The sequence below is a fragment of the Artibeus jamaicensis genome, unplaced genomic scaffold (assembly GCF_021234435.1).
Source record: "Artibeus jamaicensis isolate MK-2021 breed Jamaican fruit bat unplaced genomic scaffold, CSHL_Jam_final contig_61, whole genome shotgun sequence".
NCBI lineage: Eukaryota > Metazoa > Chordata > Mammalia > Chiroptera > Phyllostomidae > Artibeus > Artibeus jamaicensis.
Genome location: NW_026521906.1, coordinates 1324608 through 1351595, shown reverse-complemented (window position 1 = coordinate 1351595; position 26988 = coordinate 1324608). Strand labels below are relative to the sequence as shown.

General features: G+C 37.9%; 1 protein-coding gene across 2 annotated transcripts in view; it reads right to left on the bottom strand.

Moving 5' to 3' along the window:
* The window catches only part of CNTNAP5 (contactin associated protein family member 5), a 1122001-nt gene extending 1096139 nt beyond the window's left edge, over positions 1-25862 (bottom strand). For both annotated transcript variants that reach the window (XM_053670714.1, XM_053670716.1), the window contains exon 1: positions 25748-25862. In XM_053670714.1, the coding sequence (XP_053526689.1) occupies positions 25748-25829 (82 nt within the window). In that variant the 5' untranslated portion in view covers positions 25830-25862. The remainder of the gene's footprint in view (positions 1-25747) is intronic.
* Between the last annotated feature and the right edge of the window lie 1126 nt (positions 25863-26988).

Sequence of the window (26988 nt, the reverse complement as noted above, 5' to 3'; positions counted from 1 at the left end):
CTAGAGGAGAAAATCGGCAAAAAAATCTCAGATATTTCATGCAGCAACTTTTTTACTGATATATCCCCTACTGCAAGGAATATAAAGGAAAGAATAAACAAATGGGATCTCATCAAAATAAAAAGCTTCTGCATGGCTAAAGAAAACAGTATTAAAATAAAAAGACAACCAACTGTATGGGAAAACATATTTGCCAATGATACCTCAGACAAAGGTTTAATCTCCAAAATATACAAAGAACTTACATGACTCCACTCTAAGAAGACATATAACCCAATTAAAAATGGGCAAAGGACTTGAACAGACATTTCTCCAAGGAGGACATACAGAAGATCCAGAGACACATGAAGAGATGCTCAATATCACTAGCTATCAGAGAGATGCAAATTAAAACCACAATGAGATACCACTTTACACCATTCAGAATAACCATCATAAACAAAGCAACAAACAACAAATGTTGGAGAGGGTGTGGGGAAAATGGGTTCTTAGTTCACTGTTTGTGGGAATGCAGACTGGTACAACCATTATGGAAAACAGTATGGAATTTTCTCAGAAAAATAAAAATCGACCTGCCTTTTGACCCAGCAATTCCACTGCTGGGATTATATCCTAAGAATCCTAAAACATCAATTTTAAAGTACCTGTGCACCACAATGTTCATAGCAGCACAATTTACAATAGCCAAGAGCTGGAAGCAACCTAGGTGCCCATCGGTAAATGATGAATCAAAAAATTGTGGTACATATACACAATGGAATTCTATGCAGCAGAGAGAAAGAACCCTTTGCAACAACATGGATGGAATTGTAAAGCATTATGCTGAGTGAAATAGGCCAGGTGTTGAATGACAAATACCATATGATCTCACCTTTAACAGGAAGCTAAACAACAAAACAAACAAGCAAGCAGAAAAAAACAAAGCCACTGAAATAGAGAACAAGGGGACAGTGACCAGAGGGGAGAGGGAAGGAAATTTAAGGGGGAAAAAGGGGAGGGATTTGGAGAAACAAATGGGAAGGACACAGGGACGAGAACTAAGGGGGGGTGAAAATGGTAGGGAGGTGGAGAGCACGGGGCGGGGGAGGCTGGCATGGGAGAAATAGACAAAAAACTGTACTTGAAAAATAACTAAATAAAATTTTAAAAAAAGAAAGAGAAAGAAAAATAGAGAGTACTTAAAGGAAAAAATAAATAAAAATTTGTTTTGAAAGTACATAGAATATGCACATAGGCATATAATGTAGTAGAAGACTAGAGCCTTCACAATTAAAATATTTTATTTATTTATTCAACCATAAAAAATTATGATACATATACACAATGGAATTCTATGCAGCAGAGAGAAAGAAGGATCCCCTACCCTTTGCAACAGCTTGGATGGAAGTGGAAAGCATTATGCTAAGTGAAATAAACCAGGCAGTGAAAGACAAATACCATATGATCTCACCTTTAACAGGAAGCTAAAGAACAAACAAACAAAGAAACAAGCAAAATAAAAACAATGACACTGAAATAAGGAATAGGAGTATAGCGACCCGAGGGGAGAGGGGAGGGAATTTCAGGGGAAAAAGGGGAAGGATTTATGGGAACTACTATAAAGGACACATGGACAACTACTAAGGAGGCTGGAAATGGGAGGTAGGTGGGGGGCACATGGGGATGGGTTGGGATGAGAGTAAAAGACAAAATACTGTAGTTGAAAAATAATTAAATTAAAAAATAGACATTATATATATTTTTTTTAAAAAGAAAAACATAATTGAAAAAATAACAAAATGGAAAAAGATATTTTAAACTGGAGACCAAGCTAAAAATCATTATATAATTACATAGTTATTGACCCATGATATGTTTTGCAAAGGTTTTTCCTGAGAAATCTCTAAGTCAGAGAAGAGTAAACCTACTAAGTGTGAATCTATGGGTATATATTTCTAAGTCAGAGACATGTTTGATATTTCATGGTTTATTTTAAAATTGTGTAAGAGTTTATATTCTACTCCATAAAATGGCTTCTATAAAAACAATAAAAAGATAGACTCTACTAAGGAATAATTCTATGAAAAGATAAATAAAATGAACAGCCTCTTACAAGACACACCAAAATAGTAAGGGAGAGAACCCAGATAAAGAAAATCAGAAATGAAAGGGGACAGGTTACAACCAACACCACTGAAATTCAAAGGATGATTAAAGAATACTATGAACACTAATATGCCAAATAAAATGGCTAATCTAGAAAAATAAATAAATTTCTAAAAACATAAGACCATCGACAATAAACCAATGAACCAGAGGGTAGACAGTTTGATTCCCAGTCAGGGCACATGCCTCAGATGTGGGTCAGATTCCCAGTGGGGCTGTGAGAGAGGCAAGCACACATTGATGTTTGTCTCCCTATTTTTCTCCCTTCCTCCCCCTCTCTCTAAATATCAATAAATAAAATATTTACAAAAAATAACCTAAACCAGGAAGAAACAAGGAATCCAAAAACACTGATTACTAACAATGAAATTGAAACAGTAATCAAAACAATACAAAAAAGCCCAGAACCAAGTGACTTCACAGAGAAATTCTATCAAATACTGAAAAAATAATTAATACCCACACTTCTAAAATTATTCAAAAAAGTTGAAGAGGAAGAAGCACTTCTAATGTCATTGTATGAGGCCAAAATTACCCTGATATCAAAAAAAGACAAAGACAATACAAGAGATAAAGAGAGAGAGAGAATGTATTATAGGCCAAAATTACTAATGAATATAGATGAAATAAAATACTGGCAAACCAAGTTCATCAATACATTAAAAGGATTATATACCAAGAACAAGTGGTATTTATACCAGGAATGCAAGGGTGATTCAAAATCCACAAAATAATTAATGCGATCCAACACATCAACAAAGTCACAGGTAAATCATATGATTATCTTGATAAGTGTAGAAAAAGGATTTGACAAAATTTAACATCCACAATGAAAACTTTCCGCAAAATGGGTATAGAAGGAACATACCTCAACATAAATCATACTCAGTGGTGAAAAACTGAACACTATTCCTCTAAGATCACCAACAGGACAAAGATAGTACTGAAAATTCTAGCCATAGCAGTCAAACTAGAAAAAGAAATAAAAGCTATTCAAATTGGAAACGAAGAAGTAAAACTGTTGCTATTTGCAAGTGGCATGAAATTATATATAAAAGACACTAAAGAGTCCACCAAAATTAATACAATTAATAACTGAACTTAATAAAGTATCAGGATAGAAAATGAATATACAGAAATCAGTTGTGTGTGTTCTTTAATATTAAAATAATATGCATTTCTTAGGCTTTGAAGGGTATTGATGCTCCATATAGATGGGCTCTCCTTTTGATGTGCCATGCCTGTATATGTGCAATTCTGCCTGTGTGTGTGTTTCCTCATTATTATTGCTTCCTTCTGTGGTGGATGGTGCTACAGCTACAATTGAGAAGCATGGGTTCAGAGATAATGTTACCCTGAGTGATATGCATCCTGAACATGCTGTGATCATTTCACAGCATATACTTTATGACTGTTGAGGAAATAAAAACAACTATAGGACTCTTTGAAAAGCGTAAGCAAGCATAAGAGCAGAGATGGGGACTACTGACTAGGAGCCAATACAAATCATCATCTCTGTAACATAGGACTTCAGGCGAATGGGACTCTGCCTTCTACTATGCAAGTAGCCATGGTTCATATTGAGAAATTGAATGTTTTTATTCACAAACACTAAAAATTAGTTCCTAGTTTAAAACTGGTACATAAAAACTATTTGTGAAGTCAATATCAGGAACTCAACTCCTAGCCAGGGTCTAAAATCCTTTCTTGGGTGGAAAGAGCATAATGCTTTGGAACCAGAGACCAGGGTTGGATCTCAGATAAACTGCATAAAACTGAATAACAGTTGTATAGAATTAGAAAATTGTTTAGCTTCTTTAAACTAAAGTTGCTTAGGAAACATTAATGTGCCCCACAACTGCACAAGGTTGTGGGGCAGATTAGTAGCAATGAGTATTAATGACAAGGTATGGCACACAGTAGACAGTCAATAATGATAGCTACTATTACTACAAACAGAGACTATATAACATGTTATTCCACTCATTGTAGTGTAATTAGATAAATTCTGAATGAAAAGAAAAATGGAAAATGATAAAAGACAGTATTAAGATGCTAAAGATGTAATGTATATTGTGTAGACTTTTAGAGTTTACAGGACAGCAAAATTAAGATTGGAGAATTGAAAACTAGAATGGATCATGGGTAAGATCTATGCAGATAGAAGAAAATGAGAGTTTAAAGTTCACTAAATTTAGGAGAATCCATCAAGATGGTTCTGCTCACTTTGTTCAAGAATATGCAAGATATTCTTGAACGAAGTGAGCAGAACCATTTATATGATTTGAGGGCTAATTAAATAAAAATAGTAAGTGAGACAAAGGAGAAATAACAGCAGCCTGTGGAGAATAAAGCTCTTGGGACTTTCCAATTTGACTTATTTTAGAGTTGAAGGTTTACATTATTGTAAAAACTACCTGCCTCTTCTCAGCAACCCTGGTTTCCTAATGACCATCACACTGTGACACCCACAGCCACAATGATCTAAATTGAAGGAAAATTGTGATTTATTCTGAATATTGTATTTTGAAAAGAACATTGACAAAAAAGAATATGTACAAAACAGGGGAACCTTATATTGGAAGTCCAAAAAGGAAGAACCCTGTCTCAGGAAAAATTAAAGAAAGAGAAGAGGTATGAAGATGAAGAGAAACAAGGCTGTTATCCTGAGGTATTTGCAGAATAGTCATGGTAAAAAGGGAGAAGCTGTGCTTGGAGATGTTCCAGTAAGCGGAGGTCAGGGGAGTGGATTGGTTCTACTTGTAGATAGATTAAGGTGCAGTGGAAGGAAAGATAGACACCCTGGTAATTACACTTTTTGAGGAGGAGGAACATGAGTTGTCCTTTGAAGTCACTCTTTGTGTGTGTGTATGTGTGTTTATAAGAAAGAATTAGGATGAAGCAGCCACTGGTCTTGAATGCTTTGAGGGGATATGGACATCTACATAGGTTATGCAGGTCACGGATAGACTATGATAACTTTAAATGTCTGCATTTCCCAACTCTTTAGTCTCTGACTTTTGTAACCTGCTTTTGCAAAAAAGTGGAGTCAAATAGAGACCTAAGCAAAAGCCAACCACCACATTTCCATTGAAAAGCCAAATCTAAGACTGTGTGTCTACTTCAATTGATTTCAAAAATTAAAGATCAGATTAGAGCAGATAAGAGATCAAAGCTACTATTCTTATCTAATCATTTAGATAAGCTGCTAAATAAGGTAGAAAATGTCATCTGAATTAATTGATGCATGGCCTTTCCTGACCCATGTCTCTATGTCACTTCCGAAGCTCTTGCATAGGCCACTTTGGCAGCTTTAGTTTCATTTCAGAACTTCTCAAATATGTATGCATGCCGAGCGGGGGCTATAAAAAGAAAAAATGACAAAGAGTTAGGAAATTCTCTATTATAAAATGAACTTTAGCTAATGCATGGCACTGTGCCAAAGGTGACCTGACAAGATGGTTTTCAAGATGAGACTGAACATTAAAACAAAAGGTACCTAGAAAAACTAAAATATGGTATGAAATTTACCTTTGCAGTTCCCAGCTAGAACATGTCCCCCTGATTCCTATCACATTGTGCCCATATCACTCCTGTTGTCCCTCATTTGTTAAACTCTGGGGATAGTACAGACATGTGATTACTTCTCCAAATAATAAAAATTAAGATTGATATCAATATATCAAAAATATGTGTGTACAGCTTCTCCAAAGACACTCCTACTCATGTGTTATTCACATTCCTAGATAATCTGGGTAGATATCATCATCCTTATTTGGGGAAAATGTATAATCATTTGCACAAAGTTACACAGCCAATAAAGGGCCAAATCATAACCAAGATTTACTTTTTCTCAAAAGTATCATTTTACAGGATACATGTCAGAGCACTACATGTCAGAAGCAGGGATTTTTTTTGATGGGGGGTTCCAATTAACATGTGATGATTCATGAATGGCTAACAGTTTATCTTAAACTTTGTCTTTCTTGACATTTGGGGCTAGATAATTATAGGTTATGAGACGTGTCCCTGTGCATTGTTGGATGATTACTAATATCCCTGGCCTCTACCCACTAGATTCCAGTAGCAAGTTCTCAGTTCTGACAACAAAAACATGTCTCCAGATATTACCAAGTACCCCTGGGGTAACATTGCTTCTAAATGATTACTACTGATCTAATACAACCAGGTTCAGTTTGTGTCATGAGAGAAACAGCAACTAAAGTACTAAACGGTGAGTACATATGTGTGCTTTGTGCAGGTGTGTGCATGAACATACACATGCAGATGATAGATAACTCTCCAGGGTCTCTGGATTCTAGGAATCAAACCTTCCTAGCACACACACACACTGACACACACACACAAAGCAGAGGTGGTATCTGCTTTAATTTCTAACTGGGATGAAAGTTGGGTGGTATGTAACTAATATGAGACTTTCATTGGCCAAGTGAGGTATTTTCATTTCACCATATACAAAGTGATATTTCCTAAAAACAGCTACAAAATACTTAGCTATAGAAACCCAATAAGTCAAATAGAATTTTCCAATAAAACTGATATTTATGCAGAAAACATAGAGATCTTTACCCCAAACAGTATATCAACAAGGGTGAGAACATCAATAGAGTTCTACTTTCTTCCCTTGAATTGATTTTGTCTCACTTGCTCAGATGTTTCTTGGATTAACTTGACTAATGAATTTTCAAAATGGTTTATTCCCTTGACTACTAAGCCACAGTCTGTGCTTAATTATGGCATCTTTCCTAAGTACAAGTCTTTTATCAGATCATTAATAGCTAAAAAAGATTTGCTGATATGACATCTAAACAAAACCAATTTTTATAAAGGAAACAATCAGGAAGGCAATGTGTGTGAATACCTGCATAGTAAAACATATATGCATTCCATGTATATATAGCAGCACACAGAATGTGTCACAATTATACTTGTCTAGAAATGCCTTACCAGTTATTTTTAAACCAAATGATTACTCAGTATATATATATTATATATATATATACATATATATATAATATATATATATAAAACTACTGATATATGTATATCAAGATACACACACACACACACACACACTGAGTAATCATTTGGCTTAAAATTATATATATATATATATATATATATATATATATATATATATATACACATAGTACTCAAAATTGATAAAACAGTGAAGTATTTTATTATAGACTAATAATTTTAGAAAAATAAATCAACCTGCTTGATATATTAAAAGATGCCTAGATTTTGGTCAGTTAGCTCACTTGGTTGGAGTGTCATCCTGATACCCCAAGGTTGTAGGTATGATCCCTGGTCAAGTCACATATAAGAAACAACCAATGCATGAAAAAGTAGAACAACAAAGCAATGCCTGTGTCTGCGTCTGTGTCTCTCTCTCTCCTGCCCCCTCTTTCTTTCTCCCTTCCTCTCTCTCTCTCTAAAGTCAATAAATTAAAAAAAACTAACATGTGGTACTAACTTTTGTTAATAAAGAAGTGCATACCATTACACATTACACACATGCACAAGCACGCATACAAATCATGTCTCCAAAACACATGACATAACCTAAGGTTATTACAAAATAACAAATCAGTAATTTAAAACCTAAGACACAACTTTGTAATTTTATGTATCTTTCTGTATTCTTCTATAATTTGATTATTGTAGAAGGAGCTTTAATCTTATACACACTTATCCAAACACTCTAGTATCATTACCTCCTGATTATGTTACTAAAATGTCAAGCTAAAGCCCTGGCTGGTGTAGCTCAGTGGATTGAGCAGGGGCCTGCGAACCAAAAGATCGCAGTTCGATTCCCAGTCAGGGCACATGCCTGGATTGCGGGCCAGTTCCCAGCAAGGGATGCACCAGAAGCAACCATACATTGATATTTCTCTCCTTCTCTCCTTCCCTTCCCTTCTAAAAAGATAAATAAATAAATATTTTTTTAAATGTCAAGCTAAACATATTGGAAACTTTTGCATTCTGTCCACTAGATAAAAGAATCATGTGGAAAAAAACACAGTAGCATTTACACAATGGAATACTATGCAGCAGAAAGAAAAAAGGATCTTTTACCATTCATGACAACACAGATAGAGCTGGAGAGTATTATGCTAAGTGAAATAAGTTAGGCAGAGAAAGACAAATACCACATGATTTCACCTAGTCAAAAAAGGACACATGGACAACAACTAAGGTGGGTGGAAATGGGAGCACTGGGGGGTGGGCTGGGATGGGAGTAAAAGACAGAAAATTGGACTTGAACAACAATTAAATAAAAACAAAAGAGTGAAATAGAACCAGAGGCATGAAACGAGGAACAGACTGGCAGGGACTGGAGGAAAGGGTGGAGGGGGATAAGGGAGGAAAGAAGGGGAAGGGACTAGTTAAAGACCAAGTATAAATGACCCATGGACATGGACAGCAGGGTGAAGATTTACTGTGGGATCAGGGTAGAGGGTTGGGAGGGCAGAGGAAAATAATGGGGGAAAATTGGGACAACTGTAATAGAACAACCACAAAAAAAACACAGTAAATCTAAATGCATAAGCCCTTTACTGAATGCCATCCTAAACAGAGCAGTGGCATAGAATACGTCTGCATACCTCCCAATGGCATTTATCCACCTCTTTGGCAAAACTAATTTAATTTCAGAAAATAAATAAATGTTAATTTCATCCAGATGTTCATTTTAATGTATTATCTATAGAGGTAAATATTCACAAAGGTGACATCCAAGCAATATTGACCTTGAGGAATAATAAATTTTGACACTTACCAAATTAACCAGTTTATAAAGAACATATACCAATGTAAAATTCTACCTGGTATATTAACCAAGAAAGAAAGCTAAAGTAACTCAAATGTATATGTGTGTGTGTATATAATCTATATATGTGTGTGTGTGTATATAATCTTACATTATCTATTACATTAAATTCTATTAAGAATGAAGCCCTGGCTGGTGTAGCTCAGTGGATTGAGCACAGGCCTGCGAACCAGACAGTTGTGGTTCAATTCCTGGTCAGGGCACATGCCAGGGTTGCAGGCTGGTTCCCTGCAGGCCAGTTTCCAGCAGGGGAGGCACGAAAGGCAACCGTACATTGATGTTTCTCTCCCTCTCTCCTTCTCTTCCACTCTAAAGATAAATAAATAAATAAATAAGAATGAGAAGCAAGAACATTTGGAGTTCACTTGGGATATTATTTTTGTACCTGAGTGCTGTGTAGGTCTACATGCAATGTGATTTTCTAATGGATGTGCTCTAAGCATATACTCGAGCATATGATTACAATTAACTGTACAATCAAAATCAGAAACCAAGACTGAATCCAGGCATTCAACAATTTAATTTGTAATCTTTCATCACTTCTAATCATGTTAATTATCATTAGGGATCTTTGAGAGGGTCTTAGTGATGGAGGCTATGTTCTTTTTCTCTCACTAAAGTTAGGAATCAGAGGCATGAGATTATTAAGTGAGCATTGACCTGTGTGCCAACATTCAGGGGATTACCCCAATATTGCCCCTAGTCCAGGCTTGCTCACACTACTTGGGTGTAATCTAACCTGTCTTTGTTGTAATTCAAATTAACAAGTTTTTTTTTTCCCACTCGCTGGATAAATAACATGAAATTCTTTCTTTTCAGGAGGTTCCAAAGGGGTATATGGGATGGACATGGATAATTCAAAGCCCTGCACAAGATAACATTTCTTTAAAAATAAATACAGTTGTTGACATTAACTAACAAAGGAGATCAAAATAAGATGTTTATTTGACAAGGCATTATCTTTCAAAAAACTTATGTAAGTCTCAGTGCAAAATTCCCTTACCCTGAGACTTACATACAATAGCAACAACAAAAAACAGATTTCTAAAGAGCTAAAAACAGGCACCTGGGAAGAGGTAGTATTTAAAATATTAATAACCTCAAAAGACTGATGCAAATGCAAACACAGTCAGGTGTTATCTAAGCCCCCAGAGTGCACTTGTTGCAGCCCACCAGCCAAGCACTGGTGACCATTAATGGTGCCTGCCTACCTTTCCTTAAAACCTCAATATGCCTAATCACTGTTGAATGAAATAATGCACTTAGAGATTCCTGTATTTAAGAAGAATGTAGATATCCTCACAGGGTACTTCTGTGAATATCAGAATGAAGAGAATGCTGAGTGGTAGGATTCTGTACCTCCTCATACCTCTTCTTCTGTACCTCCACAACGAAAAAATCTTTGTACCTTGTACCTCCTTTTCTACACTTCCACAAAGCAAAACTCTTTGTAATTTACATGCTGAAATTTTATGTAACTTCATTTTGGGCAACCAAAAAGTTATGCTCCTAAAATAACTGTAAATATTGAGTTCTTATTCCTTGAAACAGGTGCTTTTAGGGAAATGGAAACCATCATTTATCAATTGTCTCAGTGTGAAACATTTCAGGGTTTCCTATGTCCTTTCCTGATAGTGGCATTGATAAAGGAAGAGTCAAGACTCAGGATACTGAGCAATGAACAAATTACTCAGCCTCTCTAAAACTAAGACAAGAAAAAAAAACCAAAAAGGTGGATAGAAAGACACAAAGACAGAGCTTACAACAAAGCCAAGAAATTGTGGAGGTCAAAGGGACAAACAGGATAGATGAGAATAAAAAAAGAAGTTCCTGACTTGGTTTTCCATGTAGCCTGTGACAAAAGGATGTTTATACCCAGGCTGGTTCTCTTATGTCAAGCAGGTACTTTGAGGTGGCAGGGCAGGTGCCAGTCATCGCATCTAACATGTGATGAAGAATAATGGTATTGAATATGCACTTGTTAACTGCCCTCCATCTTTTCCCACCAGGTGAAAGGAGGTTATAAGCTGTGTGTGGAATGACCTCCGCAGCCATAAACAGAGAACAGAACTGAATGTCATTTATCCCTTGCCTTATCTGAACCTGTAATCTAAGTATCAGTAGAAGGGTTTTTTATTAGAACCAATATTAATATCAGAACCTTTAAAAAATCAGAATATCCATCTAATAATTTCTAGGCTGTTGAGTTATAATACAGTGAAGAAAATACTGTGTTAGTGAGGAAGGTCTGTAGGGAGCATGAAACAGGAACAGAAATGCAAATATTGGGCACTGATCGTGGAGTCCACAACTATTGGTTATAGGCATTGTACCTGGTCATAAAGAACTGATGACACAAACTTTAATGAGTAATACAATCAACTTTCACAGAAATTGTTTGTCATGGGGACATCTAGATGTGGGTGAAGGACTGCCTGCAAGGTTGGAATAACAAGACTGACCTGCACACTGGGAGGACCCTGTAGGTCTACACTGGTAAGTCTTTTCTTACCATGAATCACACAGAAAGATTGCTTCTGTAAAGATGAACATCTCCTCAAGTTTAAGAATAGCTCAGCCTTAGTTTTGGGTTTAAAAACATAATTTCTGGGGAAAATGTATAGATTTTAGAGTCAGAGTACATTTAATCTAACCCCAGTGTGACCATCTTCTGTCTATTTGACCTTAATAAATTACCTAACAATCCAAGCCAGTGCATTCTCATTCTAGAATATTTTAAATATTAAATCCCATGGGTTCTCATGCACTTTTTTTTTAACCTGGTACATGACACTTCAATGGAAAAGTTTGAAAAGCCTAGCTTCTACCAGAAAAGCATAAAAACAAGTCATGTAGTAAACATTAATTGAAGCCAGCAGAGTGAAGGAAGAACTGTCCATAGGACTAACTAAGGTGAGGAATAAAATAAGACCACATTAGTAGTCTTATCCACTGATGGATCAGTGGTGTGGACCACACCACTCCATCACAGGGTGTAGGTTTGGAAACCATGACAAGGAAAAGACACATTTTTTTGTTAACTTGGTATCTAATCTTCAAAGTTCCAACATTCCAATCTGCTTGTTTTATTTCTTTTGATTGTGTCAAAGTTTCCTGATAATTGTACAGCGAGAGACATTAATATCTCTTTAACATTCTGATGAGCTCAGCCTATTTCCAATTAGAAAGAATCTGTCCTCATTGACCCAAATCCTGTCACTTCGTACAGCTCACTCACTCAAAAGTCATCTGTGGATATGACAGCACAATGCCAGGTAACTGCAATGGGTGCTGCTCAGCCCCTCCCAAAAGCTCAATTTCTCTTCACTAAATAGGCCTGTGGGTCTTCTTTCCTCCTGGGAACTGGTAAGAACTTCACCCTCTTATTATTGATTGACCAAAATTTGCAGCTCACACCCTAGTCAAGTGAGTGAGAATTGAAGCTATCTGTTGCTCCCAGATGAAAGGAGAAAGAAGGACATTGTTCACCTTCACCTGGGAATCCTGGAAAGCATAAAGGGGAGAACAAACTGAGAAGCTTAGGCCTGTGTTACTTGGTGTATGTGGCCTTATGTCACAGGTTAAGTGAATCAACTTTGCTCAACTTTTTAAACATGGATATATTATGGAGCAGAATTTCAGTTTACTGAGTATTTAGGATAAAATTCAAGAAACTATATGCTTTGGTGTCCAGTGAAAGCTGAGCTCTCAGAATTCCCTGAGTTCACCTACACTTTTTTCTTCTGGTAATGTTTGTAAAGCATTAGTTTTTACTATAAAACAAAAAAAAAAAAACAAGTGATTTAGTAAATGTTAATTGATAGCAAAGAAAGTTGTTGGGAATCGCCCTGCCTGGCTTCAGAAGCTGTAACCCTCCACGGCTAAGGCTGAGTAAAAGACCTTAGGACCATAAGCCACTGAGAAAACAAACTTTATCTTCTCAGCAGGGACGCCACCTCTGACCCCTTTACTTCACCCTGCTTGACCCCAGGCAGATGACTGTTTAGCTAATGATGGGTAAGATTCCTCGAGGGACAACCTAAGACAGGCATGGTCCTGATGGGGCAATCAGGGAAGGACTTGGGAACTATGGAAAAAGGGAGTGATGGACCCTCAACCCTGAGTTTTGACATAGCCTGAGTCCTCACTCAGTCTGCAAGAAGTCTCCTAATCTCTTGGCTGCCTTATTTTCCCTGCCTGACTTAAGCCAAAACAATGCTGGAGGATGGTGAAGGGACGTACAGGTTCCCTGGGGCAATCATGCCTAAGAAAGAATGCATAAAATCCTGTGAAATCTGCTTTGTTATGAATTCCCTCAATTTTCTGATAATGGTCCAAGTATAAAATAAGTTTGTTTCCCAAAGTTTTCTGGCCCTTTAGCTATCTGACTCTGACTCAGAATAAGCCCTTGTAGTTCTTTGAATGTTATCTATTATTTGATCATTACAATGATTGATGAGCTTTACCTGCATTCTTCTGCAAATCCAATAAAAGCCCACTGAGGACCAGGTTCAAAGCCCTTCTCCTTTGAGAGATTGTCTGCATTTCCTCCCCTAGCAGATTATGTCTTAGTCAACTTATTCTCATCCACAATGGCTGGGGGCTCTGCTGGACAAAGTTCCCCCACAGAAAGAGAGATAGAAAGTAGAGGGGGCAAAAACTACCTATGTATCGACAATTGAATCTAAAAAAAAAAAAAAAAGACTGAGTAACCAAGAAGCACAAAGACAGAATCATGGATACAGAGAGTATTTTGGTAGTTACCAGATGGGAAGGGGTTGGGGAAGAATGGGTCAAGAGATTCGAGTATTAAGAAGGACAAATAGGGACTTCCGCCAAGATGGAGGCATAGGTGGATATGCCGTGCCTTCTCACACAACCAAGTTTAGAGACAACTAAATATTACCAACAGAAAACACAGCCAGAACACGGAAAATTAAACTTTTCGGAAGTCCGTTAACAACAAATTCTTCAGCCTGACCGGTAAGGGGCGAAACCAGCGGCTGGTGAAGCGGGGTTGCACAGGAGGACTTGGTCAGACAGACTCAGGCGCGCGGAATCCAGGCACGGGGAATCCAGGCGCAGGGTTGGACCTAGTGAGCGACCAGGCGAGCGATCGTGGGGGAGACAGCAGGGGAGCGGTGCTGCGTGTTGACTGTGGTCGTGCATTTGTGCATGGGTGGACTGGGGCCCAGCGGGTCCCCGCAGCAAGCGGCAGTGGAGGGCGCTGCCATTTCCCCGCTCTGACCCCACCTCCACATACAGCGTCATAACCCAGCGACACTGAGTGGCCCGGCCTAGGTGAACCACCTGAGGCACTGATCCTCACCCAGCTGTGAAAAACAGCAGAGGGGGTCGCCATTTCCCCGCTCTGACCATGCCCCCACATACAGCCTCACATCCCAGCAACCTGGGAGTCCAAGGCGCCACTTCTCACACTTAAAGGGCCAGAACAGACCAAAAATGTCACAAGAAGATCTCAAAGCCCCAGAGCCCATAGATCTAAGTGATGAAGAAATAGCAAAACTTTCAGATGCACAGTTTAAAACACTGGTCATCAGGATCCTCACAGAACTGGTTGATTATACCGACAAATTAGACAAATATATGAAGGCGAAACTAATTGAAATGAATGGAATTGCACAGGACACCAATGGCAATGAAAAGGAAACTGGGACTCAAATCAATGGAGTGGACCAGAAGAAAGCAAATAATGGCCGAACAGAAAAGAGTCAAGAAGCAAGAATTCAAAGAAATGAGGAGAGTCTTAGGAACCTCCAGGACATCTTTAAATGTTCCAACATCCAAATTCTAGGGGTACCAGAAGGGGGAAAGGCACAGCCACCAGTGGAAAACTTATTTGAACAAATAATAAAGGAGAATTTCCCTAATCTGGCAAAGGAAATAGACTTCCAGGAAATCCAGGAAGCTCACAGAGTCCCAAAGAAGTTGGACCCAAGAAGGAACACACCAAGGCACATCATAATTACATTAGCCAAGATTAAAATGAAGGAGAGAATCCTAGAAGCAGCAAGAGATAAGGGGACAGTCACCTACAAAGGAGTCCCCATCAGACTGTCAGCTGATTTCTCCAAAGAGACCTTACAGGCAAGAAGGGGCTGGAAAGAGGTATTCCAAGTCATGAAATCCAAAGACCTACAACCAAGATTGCTCTATCCAGCAAAACTTTCATTTAGAATGGAAGGACAGATAAGGTGCTTCTCAGATAAGATCAAATTCGAGGAGTTCATCATCACCAAGCCCTTATTATATGAAATGTTAAAGGGACTTATCTAAGAAAAAGAAGTTAAAGAAACATGAACAGTGAAAGGACAACAAACTCACAGTTATTAACAACCACACCTAAAATGAAAGCAAACTAAAGGACAGCTAGATCAGGAGTGGAAACATAGAAATGAAGATCTCAAGGAGGGTTAGCAACAGGGGAGTGGGAGGAGGAGAAGGGGGGAGAAGGTACAGAAAATAAGTAGCATAGACAGTAGATAGAAAATAGATAGGGGGAGGGCAAGAATAGCATGGGAAATATAGAATCTAAAGGACTTGAGACACATGCTCATAAACTAAAGGGGGGGTAATGGTGGGGATGGGGGGGTAGGCTGTAGGGGAATGAAAGGGGGAATAGAACAACTGTAACAGCATAATCAATAAAAAAATTTAAAAAAAGAAGGGCAAATAGGTAGTTACAGAATATCCATGGGGATGTGAAGTACAGTATAGGAAATGGAATAGGAACTTATGCGCATGACCCAGGGACATGAACAATGGTGGGGACATTGTGTGAGGAAGTCTGAGTTGCTAGGTGGAGTGGGGAAAAGTGGGAAAATCAAAACAACAGTAATAGCATAATCAATAACACCTGATGTAAAAAAGAAAGTAGAAAGAAGAGGGGAGGAAAGGAGAGAGCATTTGAAGGAAGGCACATTGGAGCAAGGGAAAGATGATGAAGTGAAAGAAGCAGAGAGAAAAGACTTAAGGAAAGGAAAGAGGTGCTTAATTAATTGAGCAAGAATAAAGTGAAGAGGCCATACTGCTATATCTTTGTTTTGAAGGGATGTTATTTTCTTTTGTTGTTTCTGGAGCTATGTGGTCAGCAATCCCAATTCTCCTCATCAATTGATTGCAATGAGACTTTTGTGAATGTATAGGGAAGTGCATGCACAATATGCACTACTTGAATGAATAAATGAATGAATGAATGAATGAATGAGGAATTTAATGGTGATATAAGTATTTATAATTTCTTAATCAATGTACCAGCCCCTAATTTTTAAACCAATGTTAATTGGGTTAACTAGAGGAATCCTTCTAGTATTTATTCATACCTAGCATGCTTTCAGTAGTACACACAGAGGGAATACAGGTCTCTAAACCTTCTGATTTGACCTCCATCTGTCTGAGTCTCCCACAGATGGGAGTGCTTAGGACACTGAGGGCACTTCACACATACCCTTGTTTGGAGTAACTGATTTTCTCTGAGTGTATTCACAGATAACTCCCCATACTGTTGACGCCTGCAGGACCTGCTCAGGGTTCTGGAGGCAATAATCTTCTTACATTTTCACGTGAAGCTCTATTCTCCACTTTCTTAGGAAGCTCCCTTTGTGAGTTTCAAGCAAGCAGGTGCACTGGCCAAGGCCCAGTGGTCATATCCTGATATAGCCCAGTACTCAAATGAGAAATCCGCATGGTTGTGTTTCCTGATTAGAGGGAGACCAGTTCTGCCCAGTGTCCCTCTGACACAGGAGTTAAAATAAGAAAAAGTTTCTATTTGCCTCAGCAATCACTCAGCTCTCTGAATACCCAAGTGAAGGGAAAGTGGACCATTCTTTCTTTCTCTGAGAATAGAAATGCAGCTGTCTTTGTCCTAATTAGTACTGAGAGAATCTATGTTGAGTTTCATTAGTAATTATAATAACAGGTATGATTATTGAATGCTCACATCATGTGCATTTTAAACAGAATGACTCATAGTTACACTAACTTTACAAAGTCCCTAGCAGTATACATAGGAAATAGTCTCCAAGTGAGAACTAAATAAACCCAGAGATGCATGGCATATTCCCTTTTCACCATTCTGTACCACTTTTCATTGCCCACCTGGTGTGTTCTCAGCCTTGTAAGATGGAGGGTTAGCCCTGTATATTACATATGAAGGGCAAAATCAGGAAGCTGAAACACTTGTCTTAGACATGCTGAACACTCTATTCTTTGTTCTTCCTTAACTTAGAACATTCTCTTCCCCTCTTTCAGATACCTAGTACTCTCTATTCTATAAGTTTCTCTTCTGCAAATGGTCTATTTCTCTTATTCAAGTATGCTTAAGTATAGATTTACATTCACATATTTTTTCCTCCCAGTGAGACTCTGTGTTGTAATGCTTACTCCAATGAACTAAATGGCTTTATGGGGAAAAGCTTTACAGCTTCAGGGGACTAATGGAGTTACCAGAAGAGTTGTTTGGGGACAGATGGGTGGGAGGTGTAATAATCAGGTGGGTTTTCCTAAGTGCCAGTGGGTGGCAGATGCCTGTCAGTCCTGCCCTCAAAATAGGCTTTCTAGAGAGACTTTACATTTAGTGGTTGTGCTCACATAGTTTCGTAGGGCAGCACTGGATTCAACAGTCTTTTTCTCCTCTGCTCTCACATTTTATGACAATCATGAGCTCAGAGAAAAGCCAGTAGTAACACCCAAAATACATGGCCACATGACAGAGAGGAGTAGGGAAGAGAGGAAGAAAAAATGTGAGAGAGGAAGAAAAAGAATGGGAGGAAAGGAGGGAACTCAACATTAACACTATTAACAATAGTGCTATGCTGTTAACAATAGCGTAAACTAACACCTACAAGCATCTCTCTGTTGGGCAGATCTCCTTAGACTGTCTTCAGAGGAATATTTCTGCTTCCAAAAGTAGATAGTTAAAAATAAAATACATCATGGGTGGTGTTTTGGCATTTCCCTTTACTTTCTTTCTATCTTCAACATTACTAGTGTCATCCTTTAAAACTCAATCAATTCAGCTGATCCAGTGAACAGATGGCATTAATCAACCCCCAAGAATATGCACAAAAGCAATTAGAAATGTAGAGACATGGGATATATGCCGACAAATCAAACACTAATGATAGCAAGTCAATGTACCACACCCAATTCCCCTTGTTTCTGTTTCCACTGAGCAAACATGGACAGTTGTTCCCTGTTCACCCCCACCAGAGGGTGAGTGAAAATGGGGATGTGAATGTTTAATTACATGTCATTTAATGACTAGTTCTCACTCTGCTGACAAAAAATGGCATAGTTCACAGACTAGAAGATTCATCAAGATGCTGAATACATACAGTATATGCTCTATTGTGTCATACAAATATAAAAATATATTGCACCGAGAACAAGGTCATTTGGTATTCCCAGAGAAAAACTTCATTTCAGAGAACAGAGCACCTTTTCTAGCATCTATATCTTTCATATGTCAAAAACAATGGGAGCAGGTGTAGAACAGATTTTAACCACAAATATGTGCCTTCTGTGAGTATACTACCTCATGTATTTCTACTCTTTAAATTTACTTGGCCATTATTTTGTTTCTAATTCTTTGTAACCTTTCACAATTATGAAACTTCCTTCTTTAGGCCCTTATTAATTATTATCTAAGTCATTGTGATAATCTCTTAACTGGTTTTCTTACTATTAGTCTTGGCTCATTCTAGTCTATTTTCCATAGTAAATTTTTAAAAACAGAAATCTGATTATGTATATCTAATTACATGTACAAAATCTTTCCATGACTCTCCATAGCTTTAACAGTAAAAATGAAAGAACCCCATGCTTCTCTGTAGTTTCTTATTCTATCCCAATGCCTCTGAGCTACTCCTACACATCTCAACCTCAAGCTTTCACACAGAAAACCTACAATAATCTCCTTGCATTTCTCCAGCTAGTGAAAGTGAAGTATTACTTTAAGTCTTGAGTTACTTTTTATTTTTCCCAGAGAGCTTGCCTTGATGCCCCAGTCACTCTAAAGTTTTCTTTTGTGTATTATACATTGTTTACCTTTGCCATACCATTTATCACTTTGACATATTCAAAATTTTATTTTTCTAGCTGCCCAGGTTCAAAGTTTCTTGAGGTCATGGGCTATATCTTCTACATCATCTTTATTTCTCTGGATTTATTATTTTAAAATGAGTTTTGCAAAAAGAACCTTTAGTTGGGACTCATTTCTTCAAAAAGTTTTTCAAGTGAGTAACACACACAACCCAGTAACACTTTTATCTTTCCCCAGCCACAGTTTGATTAGATGACACTGGAGACTCAGTAATGTTATCAGAGTAATATTGTAAGTTTGTGACTAAAAAAGATCTTTCCAGTGATTTATTACTAAAATCCAATCTGAACTTTTCCATTTATACTGAACCCTGCACTATGAAGACAAGTTCGTATATATTTGTAAATCTACAGGCTGTGTAGGAAACACTCATTAAGACTACAAAACAAGTTAACAAAATTAGCTCAAACTTTGTATTGAAATGAGAGGGATGCAGCAACTTTCTTGGTTAGGAACCAACACTTAACACACAGGTAGAACCATCAGCAACGAGGTCCTGGAAACATGCAGCATGGGTGAGTGCAGGCCCATTCACCAGCTTTTGTGTCCAACAGAACAACCTGAATGTCTGCACTTTCACATAGCATCCCACATGCTAATTACTTCTAGGCATATTCAAAAGCAATAAGTAATATTTGTTTAAGAAACAAACATTAAACAAATAAATTCAAACAGATTCTAGCTATAAAACCACAGAAGTATTTTAACTTGGAAATAAAAATTCTTAGCTGCAGACCATTCATGTATTATTTCATCTATTCTTTTGTCCAAAGATTTAGTTATTGAATATAGACATTCTAATAAAATATTATAATCAGGGAACTTGCTATTTAATCAAGGAGACAATGTTTATAAGTGCTATAGAAAGATAATAGTAATACATAAGGGTAGCTAACCCAAGTTGGGAAAAGTGTGTCTGTGTGTCTGTGTGAGTGTGTGCGAAGAGTTGGGACAAAGAAAGAGAAGATAAAAAATGGAAAAGGGTATTCTAAACTAAGTAGACAATATAATAATAAATGGTGCCAGGAGATATGAGAAAATATGGTTTGTTTGTTGAGTGTGAAGGCATTCCATAAAGTTACAAATTAAGGGATGAGGAAGGAGTAGTCAAGATGTAATTTAGTATTAGGCAGTGCCAGATCAGGACTAGCCTTGTACTTGGAAAAGGAGACTATTATACTTGCTATTTAATTAATATGTTTGCTTTGACATCTATAAACTGACAAGACATGATACCAATAGGAGTACCTTTCATGGTATTGCTGTGTGTGTGTGTGTTTGTGGTCACAAGTCTTTATCAAGACTATGCCCTTTTCTTATCAAGTCTTTATGGAAACTTTAAAAAAGGCCTCTGATATATGTCACATGTGAAATTCTTATCTTTGATCATTGATTCCAAATGTTTGGTGGTTTCCAAATATTTGGTGGTTTTCAAAGGTATGACTTAGGACTTTACTCTGGTGGAAACAGTAAGCTCCATGGCCTTTGCTAAGGACAGAGCTATAAAGACTAATCATGGGAATTACAAGGCAACTTCCCACAGTTGCTCACATAGATCCTAAGTTCATATGAATTAATTTCATATTTTGCAAAGAGTGTGATTTTTGGAGATAAGTAGATATAGTTCCAGATATTGATTTATTTCATTTAGCATTATGGTCCTAGAAAAATTATTATCTTCTATTAACTTTAAATTTACTCATCTGTAAATTGAATTTAATAAAGTCTACTTAGTAGTGTGGCCTTCACAAATTATGTGGATTTAGCATATGAAGTGAGAGACACAAAATGTGCAGCAGTTAGTAGGAATTAAAACCTTATTATGTTGTTGTTCTTATAAATAAAATTGCTTAACAATTTTTAGTACAATCATCCCAGAAGTATTCAAATGGAGTGACCAATAGGCAACATCAGCAGTTAAAAATAAAAATACATTATGATGAAATAGGTCCTTAATAATCACCTGATCCAAGTCCTTTACTTAATACACCAATAACATTAAGATAAGTCATAACTTTTAAAAGGATACCAGCCAGACAGTGTCAGAGCTTTGATGAATGAAGACAGCTTTCTTATGAATTAAAAATGTCATTATTGGCTCTAAATAAGTACTCAAAAGTTTCAAAATAATGCACTACTGAGTGAATGACTATTCTGGCCTTTCAGATAACTAGACTCCTTCCCTACTTTCTTACATAACAAGAATAATTAGCTCATGCATAAAATACATATTTCAGCAGATTTCTGACATATAAGACAAAAGGGTTTGGATCACCTACTAAAGGTTTTTAGAAACATCCCAAACAATATCACATTACTTTCTTTTGTAAAATGTGGCATGGAAAAATAAAGAATGTAGTAAAGAAAACTGGATACCACTAAAAAAAAAAAAAAAACAGGCAAGGACAAGAGAGGCATGGAAAAATGAAAACTTGCAATTTAAAGAATATTTTTCCATTAGATTGAGAATAAGGGGGGAGCTTATTCTTATAGAAACAAAGTTTTTCATAATTCTGCACGCTTGTGTGAAAATTATTAGTCTAGTTTTTCCTTTACATGTTACATAGTAGAAACAGGAATCTGATTTGGCAGAGGGTTGGGAAGAAAGGGGAAATATGTTAAGAGAAATGAAAGAGCTGGCTGGTGTAGCTCAGTGGATTGAGTGCAGACCTGTGAACCAAAGAGAAATAAAAGAGAATTCATAGGATGGATTGACAAAATCAAGCATATTCAACCATGGGAAAAATTTTAGGACTTTCCTAAATAAATATTATATACTTCCTTTACATCTGCTGACTACATATACCACAAAACATAAACCACTAACACTTTCCTGTTGAAAGATATCAGTCTGATCTTTGTTTATCTATATAATACTACCATTGATTGGGTTTGTGCATAAACTACAGATAGCTGAACCTATAGTGTATCTCTTTATTTGAAAATATTTGTGAATATAATGGCATCCTTGTATATTTCGGATAAAGTTCTGTAAGGAAAGGACTAGAATGAAGAGTTTTGCTTGTTTGTTTTATTTCTCTCTCAAGTCTATTATCTGTATGAACCTAATATGTAATGAAAAATAGATATTTGAACTGACTCACTGGTAAAAATAAGGCTCTTTATAATCACATAACATCTGATTATTGTTAAAAAACAATAAAGTGAATAATTACCCTATTAGTGTCCTGTGCATTCCTCTTATCTTCTGAATGAAAGTTCTCCATTACAATGTTCTTTAAGCATAGCTGTTATTGATGAATATTCTCAGTAAAATATTAAGCAGTTGTTCAGCATGGGAGTAGACACATCTCATTTGCTATTTTATACCCAATCATGTGAACACAAAAAGGTTGCATAACCCAATGGGATGTGACATCTTAGCTACAGCATAAGTAGGACTAGAACTCCACAGGACTTCAAACTCCTGGTTTCACTTTAATCAACAATCAAGTCACCAGCCCTGGCTGGTGTGGCTCAGTGGATTGAGCGCAGGCCTGTGAAACAAAGGGTGACTGGTTCGATTCCCAGTCAGGGCACATGCCTGGGTTGCAGGCCAGGTCCCCAGTAGGAGATACATGAGAGGCAACCACACATTGATGTTTCTCTCCCACTCTTCTTCCCTCCCCCTCTCTCTAAAAATAAATAAATAAAATATTTAAAAAAACAATTAAGTCACATTGTTTCTGCTTGTGTTGAAGGAATTTATTATTACATATAAAAGCATCTTTCATTTAACACTGGTTTATCATATCTTAATTTGAAATTAATTAATTCTCTCAGGGTAAATCCAAAGAAAGTGTTATAGCTATTTAATACCCTGAAAAATCTGGAATGGAAGAGTTTACAGAATTTTATTACTGGTTGGTAATTGTATTTTCTGCAAAAGTTGATAATATCTATACTGTAACTGTCCTTCTAACCTGACTTTATTTTAATGTTTAATTAGTAATGTTTAAAATCTACAGTTGGGTAATCATTCATTTTTCCCTGCAGATAAATGTCCAAGTTTTTGTAAGATTATGAGAAAATTAAACACACACACACACACACACACACACACACATCATATTCACAACAATAACAACAACAAATTATTTGAAGAATTTTAAAAAGTTCATTTTGTTTGAACAAAGTTCACAGGCATACTGATGCCATGGAGCATCTCCAATAATCAATCTATTTTCAAAGCTAGTGTCACAATGATATAAAATATTATTTCAAAATGTACTAAGAATAAACTTGAAATAAAAATTTATCCAAATAATTTATAAACTTGTACAAATGGACTGTTCTTCAACTTACACATATGAATGTTCATGGATTATAACAGATGGGAAATCAAAGCCCTATATTTAATGGATGAAGAGTGTATACCATAGATGTCTAGAAGATTTGTGAAATGTCTTTTTTTTTCTTTTTCCTTAGAGGTTCTAGATCACAGGTTCTAAAGAATATCAAAACCCACTGAGTTCAGAAGCAATTTTTTGATGCTAGATAATTGTTCATTGAATGAATATATTTTTGGCATAAGAAAAACATTTACTATTATTTTTAAGAACATTGACCCCAAAATATTTAGCAAACAAGATGCATGCAATTGAAAGACTGATTGGAAATAAGGAAGTTAAACTGTCAGTGATGGAATATTAGAAAGTTCATTATCACAAAGTTTCATTTTAAATTTCAGAATCAGCTTTATTGCTACATCAGTTATGATAAGCATGAGCCTTAAATCCATACCATAGAGATTTTATAAGCATTATTATAACATATTAACGTAATTCAATTAATTTACAGAAAAATGTCATTCAACAATTTATATTTTTCCTTGCTCTTAAGAAAATGTACTACATAAGAAATCCCAAATCCTATTTCTACAGAGTATGTTCTATTTACCCTTATTCCTCCTTCCATCTTTGTATATCTTCAGAATATTCAGTATTTTTACATAGGTAAGTGTGCTAAAGGAAAACTGCCTTTCTCTGCCACACCTTAGCATCATTAGGACTTTACTGACCTCTAGTGTTGTTACAGGAGGTAGAGAGACTACCTCAGCACCATGCCTAATTTCCACTCACTAGAGGACTTAGATGTTTTTCTTCTTGTTGTTGTTATTGTTGTTTGTCTCCCCCCCCCCAAAGTACCATGGGGACAATTTCACTTAAGAGAAGGAAAAAGGTGAAGAGAAGCAGGGATAGGTCAGAGAGGAGGGAGAGGAAAAGAAAAATCAGATTCTAACCTGTCCTTACCTGTTTTCTGAAATAATTTCTAATCAAAGGGCCTTAGGATCCTCCCTTTTAGAGAGGTTGACCTCTTCAGAACAGCTTTAGAATTCAAACTTTAATAAAATCCTTATAAGTCATTATCACTAACTGTAGATTCTGAATCTCTGTAATCCCCAATCAGAGAGAAACATTAGTTCTGCTTTAGACAATTTTCAGTAAATAGCAATTGTCTAAATCTCTTCTCTTGAAGAGTAACTCTGGGTTGAGTATCTTACTCAAGGCCTTCTCAGAACTAAGAAGGTAAGGAGTGAAGCAGAGGGACTCACAGAGGTGCGTTGTCTTACTACTACCTTTAGTAATTTTTGTTCAGATTAAAACAAATAGTATTAAAATGTACCATTATGATTAAATATTTCTTAAGTTTCAGGGAGTTAGCAGATAGTGGAGCAAGCCCAGAAACTTGAGGGACCCTGGTAAACCGTCTTACAGACGGCTTAATTGCATTTTTTCTCATTTAGGAGTTCCGAGCGCTGGAAAATTTCCCTTTCTCTGCCTTAGAGGGGCAGCTGAGCAATTTAACTTAAACCTCCGATGGTTCTAGAGATTTATTCAAGTTTTACGAACTGAGTTCTTTAAATACACAGTGCAGGTGGTGGATCCCCAGGTGTCCAGCCTTCCTGCTTATTAAATTAAATACTCTGCAGTTGCCGAGGTTAGAGCTTGGAAAACAGAGTATACACTTAGTGCACACTGATTTGGCACAAACACATCAGAAGTGAGGTGTGCATCAAAGCTCTTCCCCATGTAGCAGGGACAGCCATTGATCTTGTGGTTTGGCTACACTGGACTATGACTCTTAGGCCAAAACTCCCAATTCTGTTAAACCCATACCTATTGATTGCAAGATACCCCAACTGGAACCTTTTGCCTAGCAGAAAGCTGAGACCCCTGTATTGTGAGGCACTGGATATACTGCAAACCCTAGGCAGCAGCATTCAGAGATGAGCTGCGGTCACCCAGAGTGGTGGTTGGGAGAATCTCTATCCCTGGAGCTCAGCCCCAGGCGGCGCAGACAATCTTAACCAGGGGCCTTCAAGGGAAAAGCCCTGTCTGAAATCACACAGACACGGAACGCGGAGCTAGCGGGAGGCTTAGGGAAAAGACACCTCCCATGTCCCCTGAACTTTGAGATTGGAGAGAGGGCAGAAAATCCAGGGAGGCTGTATCATTGGATCTCTGCTAAGTTTGGGGATGGTTGGAGTGATGGAACCGCGCTAACCAGCATCTTTTTCCTTTTCATATGCTCAGTGCAGACACAATTGAACACGCTTGTCTCTCCAAATGCTAACGTTTCCCACCTCACTTACCCATCCTCAGCTCCTGATTGATACTTACAATTTGTCGCTGTTAATCCTGGATGCCACAAGCTGGAGAACAGCAAAGTGAAAAGGCTTATCAGCCGTGGTACGGAATCCATTTCCCCTGAGTAAGCGGTCTCTTCCAATCGAATCCCAAATTCGCAGACGCCCACTGTGGCTTCTTGCCTATCTCACCTCAGCACCGCTGACCCCTTCCCACCCACCCCCGCGGAGAAGGCCGCTTCACTCCATCCAGCTCCGAGACACCCTACCAAACCGTAGCCAGTCTTCCCAGAGCTGAAGCTGGAGATACAGTCCCCTCGGCTGCTGCCGGCGATGCTTGCGTCTAGCCGCCTCCTCCCCCACAGCCGCTCCTTAAAAATGCAAATCCAAATCCAACTGCAACCGCAGACTCCCACTCGGCGGATGTTGGAACCCGAATCAACACCCGGACAGCTCCTCATAGGGGAGCCCGGTGCTCCGCACCGCCCCCGCTCGGTCCGCCCAGCACTGGGCTCCGGGTGGCTGGCGCCTGAGCCCAGACCGTGGGTCCACTCCCTCACGGTGCTGCGGGATGCTCCTTTCCTGGGGCGGTAGTGGGGAGAGGCGGGGAAGGGGGACGAGAAGGGGTGGGGGAGGGTGCCTCTCCTCCTTCCCTTCCCCTCAGTCTTTTTTCCCTCCCCGACTCCAAACTTGGGGGTGCGTAAAGGTACAGAAATTTAAATCAGGTTTTGGAAGAACAGTTGCTGGAGGGATATTAGGAGTTAGATGACAAACGCATTAGCAAGAAGTAATAGTCCATGGAAAGATTTGAAAAGAGCTAAGGGTAAGCTTTGTTGTTGTTGTTGTCCTCGTTTAGGTAGGAAACACTTGAATAATGCGATATTATTTACCGAGTGTTCCACCCCCCAACCCCGTATGGAAGGCTGATGGGTATTGATGATGCTGAGGTTTCTGATTTAGTGAGTTTACATTTTGTGTGTTCCCTGCCATCCCTCATCCAGCTCCCCTCGCTCATCCTTTCACCGCAGAGCCATCTGCTCTTCTCGATGCAGGCACGTCGTTTGGGGCAGGTGCCCCCTGCTTTAGGTTCTGGAGCTCAGGTATTCACTGCCGCCTGAGGAGGTGAGGGAGACAAATTGGGTTTAGTAAGGAGAGGCTGGGGATACTGACTGTCTCATAAGATTTCACATATGAAGGGTCTGCTAGAAAGATTTAAGTTTAAAAAAAAAAAAGGAAAAAAATCTTAATTTGGGTTTCTTCCCACAGGCTTTCTGG